Below are 13,675 nucleotides of genomic sequence, written 5' to 3' on the forward strand. Positions count from 1 at the left end.
CCGGAACTGTCCCGTTTTGCTCCCATAGTAACGTATTGCGTTGCAGTATCTTGATAGTAATGAAGGATCTTTGTTGAAACTACCCAACTATTTAACTGTTCAACCATTCCATCTGTCAGTTATCATCAACTATGCCTCTAGCCAACAACATGAGACCTCTACGTACCTAGCAACCAACATAGCAACCATCAAAATTAAGCGTTTATGACCGTTTCCATAGCAACCAACTTGATTATACTGCAGTAACTTCTTTATTCCTGATAGTGGGCACCATGGATACCCTTGCAACTATTGTTTCAAAATAAAAGTCCTCACTAGCAAGTTAGTTAATTAGCATGCACAGTAGAGCTGCTCCACTGAACATGCCCAGTAGAGCTGCTCCACTGAGCATGCTCTAGCACACAAACAGGAGCCCACTGAGCATGCCCAGTAGAACTGATCCACTGAGCATGCCCAGTAGAGCTGAGCATGCCCAGTAGAACTGGTCCACTGAGCATGCTCTAGCACACAGACAGGAGCCCACTGAGCATGCCCAGTAGAGCTGGTCCACTGAGCATACCCAGTAGAGCTGCTCCACTGAGCATGCCCAGTAGAGCTGGTCCACTGAGCATTTCCAGTAGAATTGGACCACTGAGCATGCCCAGTAGAGCTGGTCCGATGAGCATGCCCAGTAGAGCTGTTCCACTGAGCATGCCCAGTAGAACTGGTCCACTGAGCATACCTACTGTAGCCTACCTTATGCACAGAGAAAGCAAAAGCCAGATGTGTCTTGTATTCATATCATCAGTGTGTAGTTGACACATTGTGTGCTTAGTAAATGATGCCTTGTGTTTACTGTTTGATACAGAAACACCATTTTTACGAAGGTGTGGAGAGTTAATCAAGCTGTGAACGCTTTTGCAAGAGAACTACAATGTTTTGATAATTTGGTGAAAGGCTTTGTTATTTGTGTGTAGAGTTTAGCAAAAATAGCCAATAGTTACAAAAAATGTGCTTAAATAATCAGAAAAAACTGTAAGCTGCTGGGACCTTGAATTTCCCCTTGGGTATCTATCTATCTATCGATCTGTTACAGGAACATAATAACAACTTTCTAACCTTGTTGATTTCATAGGCACCTCCCCAGGCGATCTAGCTTGAGTAATGCATTAGCAGGGTAACTTTTTTGTTTAGATTGTTGGTAGAATTTAATTCTTGAAAACAGTGTTCAGCTTTATTGTTGTAGCAACGGAAAGGCTGATTTACCTATGGCCTACAATGTCTGTTTTTTGTTTGTTTGTTTGTTTGTTTGTTTTTCAATTAGTTTGTTGTACATTCGTTTTGTTTCTGCAGATGTTTGGCATTTAAACCTCACAAAAGTATGCTAATGCAGGAAGTAGCCTATCCAAGGTGTAAAAGAGGTCAGTCAGTCTGTGATCATGGCCTAATTTATGATCCACAGCCAAAAGGTGGAGACAAAGTTCCTTTATTCTCACACTTTCTTTTTTATTTGAGGTATAGGGGCTAATAAAGCATGCCTACTATCCAATGTCAATTGTTGTTTCTGTTGCCTTTACTTCATGTGCACAAGAGGAATTATTGGCATTGTAAATGTTTTCAGTTTAGATGGTTAAGCAAGTTTTTGTCTTAAAGCATGTCACATTGTCTATTTGAGTGTAAGTTAGAAATAAGTAATTAGGCTCGTATTGTCAAATACAGAAGCTACATTTCAGGCAGAGTTGTCTGTGAATCCTAAATGACCATCATCAATTTCTTCCTTCAGGTCACATTTTTTCAAAGAGGAGTCCAATTCATGAGTGGGATACTTTCCATAAGATTATCTCTCAATGCAAATCAAACCAGCTATTAGGATAACTGAAATAGAACCAGTATGTGCATGGTCATCTGTGGTTTTGACTCATTGTGTTTTTAACTTAAATGTTTTCATGTGTAGTGAGGTGTTAATGTTTTGAGTGATCCAGTCAGCAGGTAATCTCATCCCATTATCAGCGTTCACAGGATGCATCAGTGTCCTATCCTCTTACAGAGCACTTGGCAATTCATCTTCTACTAGCCAGGCTGTTTGGATATGTCTTTGTTTCTACAGTATGTGATTGTGCATGATGCATTGCGCTGATATGATCCCATTACTGACTTGCTGTGCTATTATTTTGCCACGAATTGTCCTATGCAAATCAGCTTAGAGGTTTGTACGTATTTACACAACCACGGTGAGTCATTATTTCTGTTGAATAGTTATCATTGCAATCATGCATTTTCCCCCCCTCAAATTCATTCAGGATCAACCTGATGATGTATAGACTAAACAATGTTTTTGCCTGAACATAGCCATTTTAGTGACCTTGTGTGTGTGGGTATGTGTGTTTGCAGTTGTTTGCAATAGCCATGAAAGGGGTTGAGGTCATCTGTAGGCCTGTTCAAATTATTTTTCTCAATCAGTACACACACTCTCTCTCTCTCTCTCTGTGTATGTGTGTGGTGTGTATAAATGTGTTGTGTAATTTGTACTTTATCTGAGGGAATGCTTACTCAGCTTGGCTGATTAGAGGCAGGACTTTGGAATGGAGATGCTATCAGCTGTGCTACAGTCCACAAGACCATCCTACAGATACCCGGAGATCCCACACCACATGCTAGTGCAAACATATCACACCAGAGCACACTGCCACAGGACCACACACATCAAAGGGGGTAAGTCAGGTATCCATAGCAATAATAACAATTGCACTTGATTTAGGATTTGCACTGTTGTATCTATGGTTGTACCCAAATCTGTGAGCTTTGTTTGTGTAAGTGTAGAAAAAGCTATTGTGACTGGTCCAGGTAACATACGGTACACATTGTACATGAGATTTACCATGTTTGTTAATAAAGATCTTGGAGAGGACTCACATCTTCTGGTCTTTTCAGGTCATATCAACTAGACCATACACAACACAGTGGTACTTGTGAATGAGAATGAGGGTGAAATGTAAAATAGCTAAACTTACAAGCATCCTGTTTCCTTCTTCAGCAGTCTCTCATCCAGTGGAAGTTTACCGTACTGTGTTGTGTGTAATCTAGGTGATATAACCTGGAGATGTGCTACTTGTAAGTGTAGCTATTATAATATATTTCTATGTATGCAAGCACATACAGTACATTGCATTCCTTGATGACAGTGACATAGGTAGATCACAGGGGAAGTAGCATCCTCATTTGAATGGGTTACATCAGATAAACAGCAGTATAGAAATAATAAATAGCAATATAAATAGCCTATGGCAGTTGATAGACAGTGGGAACAGTGAACAGTGGGCTGCCAGCTGACAAATGAAACAAGGAAGCAACGTCTGCCACATCATATGACATTAGCCTGTTATAGTCAGTAGTATCTGGTTAACATAGAGCAGTGTACAGAGGGTAATGTTTGTAGCAGGGTATTGGTTTTGATTTGTACTATGACATGAAACGTACATCCTTTATTCAGAATGTATGGATGGATGAACACACAGGTGCAGCACATCCTTTCCTTATTTCACAAGCAGTAATGGTTGCCTTGTTGTCACTCAGTATTTTCTGTCAATCAGAGATACATGTTCTCAGTTACGTCAGGGGACTTCCCAGTCCTGGATGTACGATGTGTTTTTTTTTTTTCCATCATTGCATCTATTTCTCACGGTGGGCATTACACTGACGTCCACATGATTGTATGGTATTCCTTACATTCTGTGCAGGGAGATGGCTCTCCAGACAGAGGATGACGCGAGCAGCTGGACTGTTAAGCAGGTGGGCCAGTGGCTGGAAGCAGAGGGCTTCCCTGATTATGTGCCGTTGCTATGTGACCAACACCGCCTGGACGGCCCGAGTCTGCTGAGCCTGAGGGAGACCGACCTGCGCACTCCTCCACTGCAGATGACCGTGCTGGGGGACATTAAGAGACTCATGTTGGCCGTGAACAGGTACTAACACACTAGAGTGGAACACTTCATTACAGACTGGGCTGTACTCAAATAGATGAGACCCAGATGTTGTGTTCGTGGTCTCTGAGAGCTCTGAGATCATTTTTGACAAAACGATACTCCTGGGTCTTTTGTGCTTTATGGCCCAGTAATTGTCCAGTAAAAGTCTTAGAATACATAGAGACACTGAACAGGGAAACCACAATCTAGCTCTTACTTTATAGGCATATTTCATCAGAAAAACAATGCAGCAAGACAACATTGCCATATAATAACACTAAACTAAACACACTAACTAAACACTAAATGTAACATTCCGGCACAGCACAGGACGTCAAACTTAATCAGAGACGATCTTTGTTGATAGTGTGCATAGGTATTGCTGTGAGTATATTGACTCATAAAACCTACATAACATGTTCCCTTGAAGAGCGGTATGATTAAAAAGCATTTCAAAACACAGGTTGCAGAGCAAGAATCCTTCAGTTATGCCTGAACCAGGGATCACCCACTTGGATGGAGCACCTGTAATTGGAGCCACCATGGAATACAATGGAAGACACCAACACAGGGGCGCATGTGAGGACAAGGTGACGTCCAGACTACAGGGCCCCTGCCAGGCAAATGGCCACCATCACCACAATGCAAGCCCGGAGCACTGGCATCCCTACTCCAATGGGAAATGGAGGGATGCACAGTTAGATCCTGAGTACTGGAAGACGGCCTTCAGCGTTGTCTATTTCGTGTTTGTTTGCGGTGCCTCCGCCTGTGTCATGGTGATTGTACATGAGAGGGTACCTGATATGCGCACATATCCTCCCCTTCCTGATATTTTCCTGGACAGGTAAGTCCCCATAAATCTGTGTATGGAAACCTAAGAAAGATATTTAGTTTTTAATTGAGTGGTGCATATTTTAGTATTTTGCAGTCGGCTACTGTATTTGCTGGGGATATTTAAGATAATGTTGTGTCACAGACCTCTTCCACAGTTATTCGTAATTGATGTGTGCACTGAATCAGCCAAAGTTCTCATGTCGTCTGTATCTTCCACAGTGTGCCTAGAATCCCATGGGCCTTTGCCATGGCTGAAGTATGTGGACTAACCCTTGGAATCATGTGGATCCTGGTGCTGCTATTACATAAACACAGGTATATGCATACAGTATGCTAGACATGGTGCACACTATACACTGTATAGAACCTATACATCTTCATAGAGTCACGTGTCTCTTCCTTGCTACATTCATATTCTTTTCAGACCAGGCATGGGAATTTACTTAAAAGCTATCTGGAGAATGATTTAGAGAAACATTTGCTTTCCGGTAAAGCATCAGTCATGGCAGCTTAGGGTGTTACCTTGTGTGAAGCTGTTTGGCCCATATTTTATGTGTATTTGCTATTATGAAATGTTAGGCTACCTCAGGAGTGAGCTGTGGTTATGTTTGCAGAGTAAAGATTTGTTAAGCTGCTGTACAGCTAATATCCTGTTTAGGGTGGGGTGGCAATATTGAATCGATGTCCATTTACTTCAGTTGATTCAGCTGGTTTTGTAGATGTTCTTTGGTACAAAAATATATGAATGAGGAAGGATGTGTTGTGCAACATGAATTGTTAGGCATCACATACCATAAAGGACATACAAATATGGACATGGACAAGGACATGAAAAAACATTTATGGTCATACATTTTACCATTTAACATTATATACTTACAGGAGTAAAAATGAGAGGTTGATCAAATTAAAGGTGCAGTTTTTATGCAATTCAAAGTCTTAACGTTTTTTTTGTCACATTCAGCAATTATCTCACCACCACTAGCTGCCCATTCTGTGAGTACACTGTAAAAAAAAGTCTCGTCTTTATAGGCAACTCAGGCTCCGAAAACTGGAAACAAACAAAGTTTGGGCAGCTTGTCACCCAAACAAAAACAAAACTTTACGTGGAGTTCCCTGGGAATTCTGGCGGTAGGCGTCAGCTATGTCTGTGGTGCGTTTCATTTGGTCTTTCGTTCAAATGTAATGTACATTGTTTTTTAAACTTCTGACAAATATAAACATAAACTCAAACAATGCAACTTCGCTGACTGCGGCTTTCAAGTGAAACTCAATTGTTCTAGGTAGTTTCTGTTGCCATTTAGAAGTACAATACAATTTATGACTGAAGCACATGCAATGCCAGCCATGGATGTTTGTTCACATGGAGCCCACGCACTCTGATAAGGTCTAAACATCCAGTGATATAATTGGTCTGAGCTGTGACTCAACTGTGACTGTCAAAAACTCCAGGGTACTTTACAAAAAAGGACATAAAACTAACAAGTTAAGGACAACAGTCAACAATTCTCCACATCAACCATATTCATTTGTATGACATTTGTATGTCTTCCATAGTTACAATTGTTTACTGTAAACACAGCCGTGGAGGTGGCGACTGAAAGCAGAAGCAAAAGAGTTCAACAGTGCAGGGCAACTCATTGAGATTGTGCTTGAGTGACTGTGAAGGTCTCTCAGGTCCATTTTATTCAACTCATTGAGATTATGCTTGTGTGACTGTGATTGGTCTTTCAGGTCCATTTTGTTCAACTCATTGAGATTGTCCTTGTGTGACTGACTGTGGTCTGTCTTTCAGGTCCATTTTATTAACTCATTGAGATTGTGCTTGTGTGACTGTGGTCTGTCTTTCAGGTCCATTTTATTCCGCCGTCTGTGCTCCCTGATGGGCACAGTCTTTCTCCTGAGATGCGTCACCATGCTCATTACATCGCTCTCGGTGCCAGGAGTTCATTTACAGTGTTCAGCAAAGGTACCTAACCTTGATACTCGCACACATCGCAAACCCTTTTCCAAATCTACATGGACCACACATACCGGTACATAGTTTCTTTAAAGGAGAATTCCGCTGTGATATTGAAGAGTGCAGAGGGCAGGTCGAGATCAGCTCTGAGACAAACGCTCACACTCGGTATCATGAATATCACACCGGAATTCTCCTTTAACACAGTGTTGATAAATTACCCTTTGTCAATATGTGACAAAGACTTGGAAAAGCACAAGCACAAATAGTCACAGGCCTGCCTTTAGCTTTTTGGGAGATTGACAATAAATGTGGATGTGAATGAATGAAATGTTAATCAAACCCATGACTCTGTTTGCCCCAAGGGATAAGGCCAATCATTTTGATTAATCATGGGCATAGCGTAGAAGTGATTACGCATACAATTTACGCACTTGTTAATGCATACACGGCACTGATAAATTACCCCATAAGAAGATATCCATTTAAAGTTAGGGCGTGAACAAGCTCTTATCTATGAGAGCTTTGTTGAAGTAGTTTGGAGTAAGTCAAGGCAGCGTAGCTCATTCATCACTATCATTGTGGTTGCACAGCAACACGTTTTGTAAAGTAATCTGCATGCAAAAGTTTAGATGTCTTTAGTAGGTACAATGATCTTGTGGGTAGAATGAAGTCGGCTGTGCCAGTTATGCCTAGTTCACCATTGCCCAAACAGTTCCACCCAGCCCTGTGAATATTTTTTTTGTTCCACGATGTATACATTTTTAAGCTCCATAGTAATGTGTCCAATGTGGCAGGTTACAGACATTGGCATTTGACATGGCTGTTAATGTGTATATCTGCATATGTGTGTGTGTGTGTCTGTGTGCGTTGTGGATAGGAGTATCTGGACAACTGGGGAAAGATTCAGAGAGCCCTGACTATCTGGTCTGGCCTTGGAATGACCCTGACTGGAGTGCACACCTGTGGAGATTATATGTTCAGTGGGCACACAGTAGTCCTTACCATGCTCAACTTCTTCATCACAGAATGTAAGTATCCTTGTGTGTGTGTGTGTGTGTGTGTGTGTGTGTGTGTGTGTGTGTGTGTGTGTGTGTGTGTATTTGTGTGTGTATTTGTGTGCGTACTGTACATCTTTCACTTGACATCAATCATTATGTCATAAAATTCAGGTATATGGTCTGCAAACGTTTGGACATTTGTTCAAAATAAACCTTTAACTGCTGCAGAACATAGAATGGCAGTCAATACCAGAAGTACCAGAAGTGAAATATCTGGGAATAATTATAGACTATCAGTTGAATTTTAAAAGTCATATTAAGAAAATGTGTAAATCCATTAAGGTCAACTTGGGCTGTTTTAGGTTGATAAGAAACTGCCTGACTTATGACTGTGCTTTTATTTTAATGAATTCTATGATTCTTTCACATATATCTTTTGGTTTAACCACATGGTCTCAAGCTCACCAGTCATCACTTAAGGCCATAGAATGTCTGTATAACCGAACCCTGAAAGTCCTGGACAAGAAGAGAATTAGGTACCATCACTGTAAAACTAAACACAAGATTTTAAGTTTTGCTAATTTCATATCCCTGCACTTTGTTAAACTGGTCTTCAAATGCCTGAACAACACTGCCCCTCTACCCCTTTGCAAAACAATAAAACAGCAAAGTAGTAGATCTACCACCCGAGCAGCATCAAAAGGCAATTGTAGCATCCCTTTCCGTAGAACATCATTTGCCCAAACTGCCTTTTCTGTGAAAGGGGCAAAATTATGGAATTCTCTGCCAGACAACCTGAAATCAATTCCAACATTAGCCACCTTCAAAAAAACCACCAAATTGTGGCTCTTTCAGGAACAACAATGCAATCATTTTTAGTTCTTACACTTTGTTTTCTCTTGCACACTTTTTTTCCTTTTTCCATTTACTCTGTTTTACTCCATTTATTTACTATTTTTAAATGTTGCCAATCTGTATTTTATTTTTTACTCAAAAAGCCCTACTAGGGACAAGTGTTGTAAATTAGCGTCAGCTAAAAATGCTATGATGCATGCATCAGATGACTTTTTAAGCTTGTCTATGTTTTTGTATCTGTCCCTATCTAAATAAACCTTAATAATAATAATAATAATACTGGCAACACACATTCATATTGAGAGCCACATTACAGTGCACGAATTTCAGTGTGTTTGTGTGAGGTTGTTTCTGAGTTAACATGTAACACAAATACATCTGCGTGTGTGTGTGTGTGTGTGTGTGTGTGTGTGTGTGTGTGTGTGTGTGTGTGTGTGTGTGTGTATCGCAGACACTCCTCGAGGCTGGTACTTTGTTCACACCGTGTCCTGGGTGTTGAATCTGTTTGGGATCTTCTTCATCCTGGCCGCACACGAGCACTACTCCATTGATGTGTTTGTGGCCTTCTACCTGACCACGCGCCTGTTCCTCTACTACCACACACTCTCCAACACACGGGCCTACCAGAGGAGCCGCCGCGCACGCGTCTGGTTCCCCCTCTTCTCCTTCTTTGAGTGCAATGTGGATGGCCCAGTACCCAACAGGTACTGCTGGCCTTTCCCAAGACCACATCTTCTGAAGATAATTATCGGTTAAAAACAAAGGAACAAAGTATGTTTCCATTGTGGGTGGATGACTGTCTAAAGGATACTGCATAGATAATGTTTTACCCCTCTATATTATTTAACTCATGGTAGTAATACTAGTATTTGAACCCTATTCATAACAATGACAAATCTTGAATATTATTTATTTATGTTATATTTATGGATTCTGAGCCAAGGAGATCTTATGAAATATTAAGACTGTAAAGGGTATTTTACTTTCACTTCAACAAATGCACTTTATGTATTTTAAGACCAAAACACAAATACAAGAACACATGAAATAAAAAGTTATTGTTACTTTTTTTTCAGTCCCTTTGTCCTCCGCCACAATATCTGATGATTTCACAGAAATGACATGCTCAAATTGCCATGCAGCATATGGATATTGTTGGGCAGGTTTGTTCTTGGTGCCGGTTAGAAAGCATGGGGTTAGTCTACAGCTCAGAGAGAGTAAGCTAGACATTCAACAGCGGTGTCTCAAACAAAACAAGGGCATTGGATGAACCAAGATATTGAGAAGCCACCTATGATGTTTGCTCATCTCCACAGAACTACAGTCAATGGGTTAGTGAAGACGGAAGTTTTAAGCTATGTATGGGTCATGGCTCTTTGAAGCGCATTCTGTCTTGTTGTAAAACTAGCCTGACCCAAAATCACAACACCTGGAGACATAATCAGGTTTTAAAAACACAGAGGTGCTGAGCGTTAACTAGAGGTTAACGGAAAGATGGGGCAAAGCATTGGAAACTCCTAGACATTGTAAGGCAACTGCAAGTATTGTTGTGACTGCTTTGAGACCAGACTGTTGCAAATGCAATTTTCACACAATGTATGGTCCATCACAACCACATTGTGTGGGGAGGATGAGCTTGATTTATTTGTACAATTGCTGTAGTTTTGTTGATGGGTTTAATAAGACATCTTGTAAAAGGGGGGCCTTGGGAGATTTTTTATTTTTAAAGGCCAGTTATTTCATGGATCCAGATATGCATCCTGATAAAGTTCCCTAGGCCTTTGGAATTAAAATAGCCTGTTTGATGCTCGTTGTCATTGAGCTCAATGCAAATCAAACCAGCTAATAGGCTGACCTCGCTCTCATCAATGCGCACTGCTCACCTTTCTTAACCTTCCCCCACCCACACTTTTGGGTTAAACAAATAGACAATCAGAGGAGGCAATAAAGGTCAGTCTTTCAAATTGTTTATTTTAAGGGTTTGACCACTTCAGACTGTTTGGGAAGGAGGGATCAGAAGAAGTATAAATGAGAGTGATTGACTGTGGTCAAGCACAACCAGTGCAAGCACATCTACTGAAACTCCTCTCTACTACTACAACCATGGTAAGAAAAAAAAGCCACACTCACTTTATTGTCTGAGTTGTGAGAGAATTGATATTACTATAACAATGTGAGGTACTGGGTACCCCTTTAGTGTCATTTGTCAATGTACAGATTTGAAAGTCTATCGAACTGCATATTGGAAAATGATGCTGAAGTGTCTAAAAGTCATATTGGGTCACATTTCCTGAATAGTAGACCAAAGTTAGTGCAGTACCTTAATGCATGGTTTTATTATAAGTCACTATACCATCAAAATGAGATTGAAGTAATTATTTAAAATAAAAAAACTTGAAGTACAACATGTCACACAGCTCAACACTATGGCATGTTCACATCTTTTGTGTCTCTCAGGGTTCTTTCCTTAGACTGTGCACTTTCCTGTGCTTCGTGGCTGCGATATCTGGCCAGTGCTATTTTGAGCCACTAAATATTGAAAACATCAACGAACTACCAACAGGTACGTCAGATACTGGTTTCTGTGCTAATCAGAACAAAGGGACAATGTAAAACAGAATGTACCATGGCCATATCTATCAGGGTTATGTCAACCCATGTGTAAGTCATGTAAGTCTATTAAGCTTATTTGAGTGTCTTAAAAAGTGTTATAGAAATGATATGTATTATCATCATCATCATCATCATCATCATCATCATCATCATCATTATTACTATTACTATTATTATAGTAGTAGTAGTAGTAGTAGTATTTACGTATGTGTAGGCCAATGTGTGTCCTTATCTTCTCCAGAGGAAAAATATCAGGATTGGACTATATGTCAGCTCTAACTTAATTAACCTCCTGTGCATCTGTCTATGCATTCAGGTTGCCAGGACAGCAAAGGGCAAATCCATCCATTTGGTTCTACCTGGGTGACTGAGAATTGCTATTCCTGTGACTGCACAGCAGGTGGTGCTGGTTGTTGCAACACGTGAGTCCAAAACCCCCTCGGTATCATGCTGTTACAGCCTATTGTAAAAAAAGACAAGGGTAGTAAAATAGCCATTGTCATTATCAGGAGAGGTAAACACATCTGTATCTGTGTTTATGTTTGCACCTGTATGGATTCTGCTGCCTCTCTCTCTTTAAAGATGACATACCTCAGCTTTGTTAAATAGGGACATTTGGGTGCATGACCACAAAGCTACCATGAACAGGATTGTTCTCACCTTCAGATTGTTTTCACCTTCATATTTAAATGTCATACTTTGAAATGGACACTAAAAAACGTGAATCTAAACACTACACCCTCCCTAGCCAGTTGCACTCCATTTGCTCATTCACATATATAAGGGCAATTGGAAATTGTTAAGTGGTAGTGCGTTCTAAACCCTCTAATGCAGAGTGTGCACCGATGGTGTGTGTCAACTAACGCGGCACATCATGAGGACTCTTTATACAAATGTGTTCTCCATGTGTGTACGTACACATCCATGGTTACGTCACATCCTGTTTTCACTAGGGAGAGGAAAGTTGGTCCCAAAGCTGAGTGCTGTATTTATACCCTATATGCACTAATCAAGAGAGCTCAATTTAGCCGTGAGGGTGATTTCTACCCGAGAGGGAGAGTGGGTTGGGTCCAGGTGTGGAAAGAACCCGACTGTGATGCAAATACAGACTGTGATGCAAACCCTCTGATCACCGTCCCCCTCCACATGTTTCTTTACCACTTCGAGATGGAGATGCAGGAAAGTTGCTGGAGCCTATTGTGAATGGTCTTTGGCTGTAAGGCAGTCTGTCAGCATAACATTCACTTAATTATTCATGTGGGTGGCAGATAACCATGATGAGGGGCTAGATATTGATTACACAGAAAATAGCAAGCAGAAATTAGCTTGTAAAATAACTGAGCATGTTCTTGACAGATCAATATTGCATACATACTATGTTAACATCAGCAAACAAGTCCATTCTAAACTACTCCGTTCATCTATTATATGTAACTTTTATTACAAGCATTACAACATTTCTGTCTGACACACGCTTGTGAAGGTCTGTTTATATGTCACTTTATACACACACACACACACACACACACTACACACTACATCATCCCCCCCCCCCCCCCCCACATGCACTTAAATGCTCTTTGCTTTGGTAATGATATGCAAGTGACAAATAAAACTCCTTGTATCCTTGTATCCTTGTAATTGTCTGCAATCTGGGCAAAATCCTAGGTTTCATTTATATTTATTACAGAAGATAGCCAGCATATCCCAGGACAAGATTAATGATACCATTGTAATCATCATGGGATGCATAGGGAATATGAAATACTTTGAGATTGTTGAGTGATGTGATTTACTGTTTACTTTCAATAGAGTCCCAACTGTAATGTTGTTGCCTGAGGATTGCCAGCAGATAGTGGATAAGAAGACCTGCACATCCAAGGTGGTGCTGAAGTCAGACCCATCTGTTAAATGTCCTGGTCCGATTGCTTCCGTGTTGAAATAAACCTCCTGGAATGAATCAAAATAATATATTTTAATCAGGTTCTCTTTCCTGTATGCTATATAATACTATTGTGTGCATCATTGTTTCAGAATATCAAACACCTTTTATAAACATGTCTATGATTATACCCACATTTGGCTGTTTATTGTAGTTGGGTGTGTGTGTGAGTGTGTGCGTGTGCGTGTGCGTGTGCGTGTGTAACGGTGAAGGGAAATGAAAATTGAGCGGAAGCTTACGTATGGCTATGCCAGGCTAGATATTTCCACTTTTACCGCTTTTATAAATGGAATCTTGATCAATTTTATTTGCCCCGTTTTACAAGAATTCTTAATGTCAAAGTGAAAGCAGATTTCTACAAAGTCATGTTAATTAATTAATTAATTAAACTTGTAAACTTGTTGTACATGCTTAAATATTCACCCCATCAAGTCAGCATCGAGTAGATGCATATTAAGGCTTAAAGCATGGAATCTAGAATTTAGTTGTATAGTTCCTCCCATCTTGGCTGTTGAAGATTTGAACTTCT

At 40.4% G+C, this 13,675-nt stretch overlaps 2 protein-coding genes across 2 annotated transcripts; both read left to right on the plus strand.

Annotated features, from left to right (window-relative positions):
* The first annotated feature begins 2,611 nt into the window (after window positions 1-2,611).
* LOC134061898 (sphingomyelin synthase-related protein 1-like) lies at window positions 2,612-10,374 on the plus strand. Its single transcript, XM_062517720.1, has 7 exons — window positions 2,612-2,691; window positions 3,717-3,941; window positions 4,405-4,785; window positions 4,995-5,090; window positions 6,627-6,744; window positions 7,616-7,766; window positions 9,043-10,374. Exons 2-7 carry the CDS (start codon window positions 3,721-3,723, stop codon window positions 9,345-9,347), a joined length of 1,272 nt encoding a protein of 423 aa, XP_062373704.1. The 5' UTR covers window positions 2,612-2,691; window positions 3,717-3,720; the 3' UTR covers window positions 9,348-10,374.
* Window positions 10,375-11,462: 1,088 nt separating this feature from the next.
* si:ch73-288o11.4 (beta-microseminoprotein) lies at window positions 11,463-13,240 on the plus strand. Its single transcript, XM_062517723.1, has 2 exons — window positions 11,463-11,626; window positions 13,017-13,240. The coding sequence occupies exons 1-2, from the start codon at window positions 11,511-11,513 to the stop codon at window positions 13,147-13,149; spliced, it is 249 nt and encodes an 82-aa protein (XP_062373707.1). The 5' UTR covers window positions 11,463-11,510; the 3' UTR covers window positions 13,150-13,240.
* Window positions 13,241-13,675: the final 435 nt, after the last annotated feature.

The sequence above is a fragment of the Sardina pilchardus genome, chromosome 17 (assembly GCF_963854185.1).
Source record: "Sardina pilchardus chromosome 17, fSarPil1.1, whole genome shotgun sequence".
In the NCBI taxonomy this organism is placed as follows: domain Eukaryota; kingdom Metazoa; phylum Chordata; class Actinopteri; order Clupeiformes; family Clupeidae; genus Sardina; species Sardina pilchardus.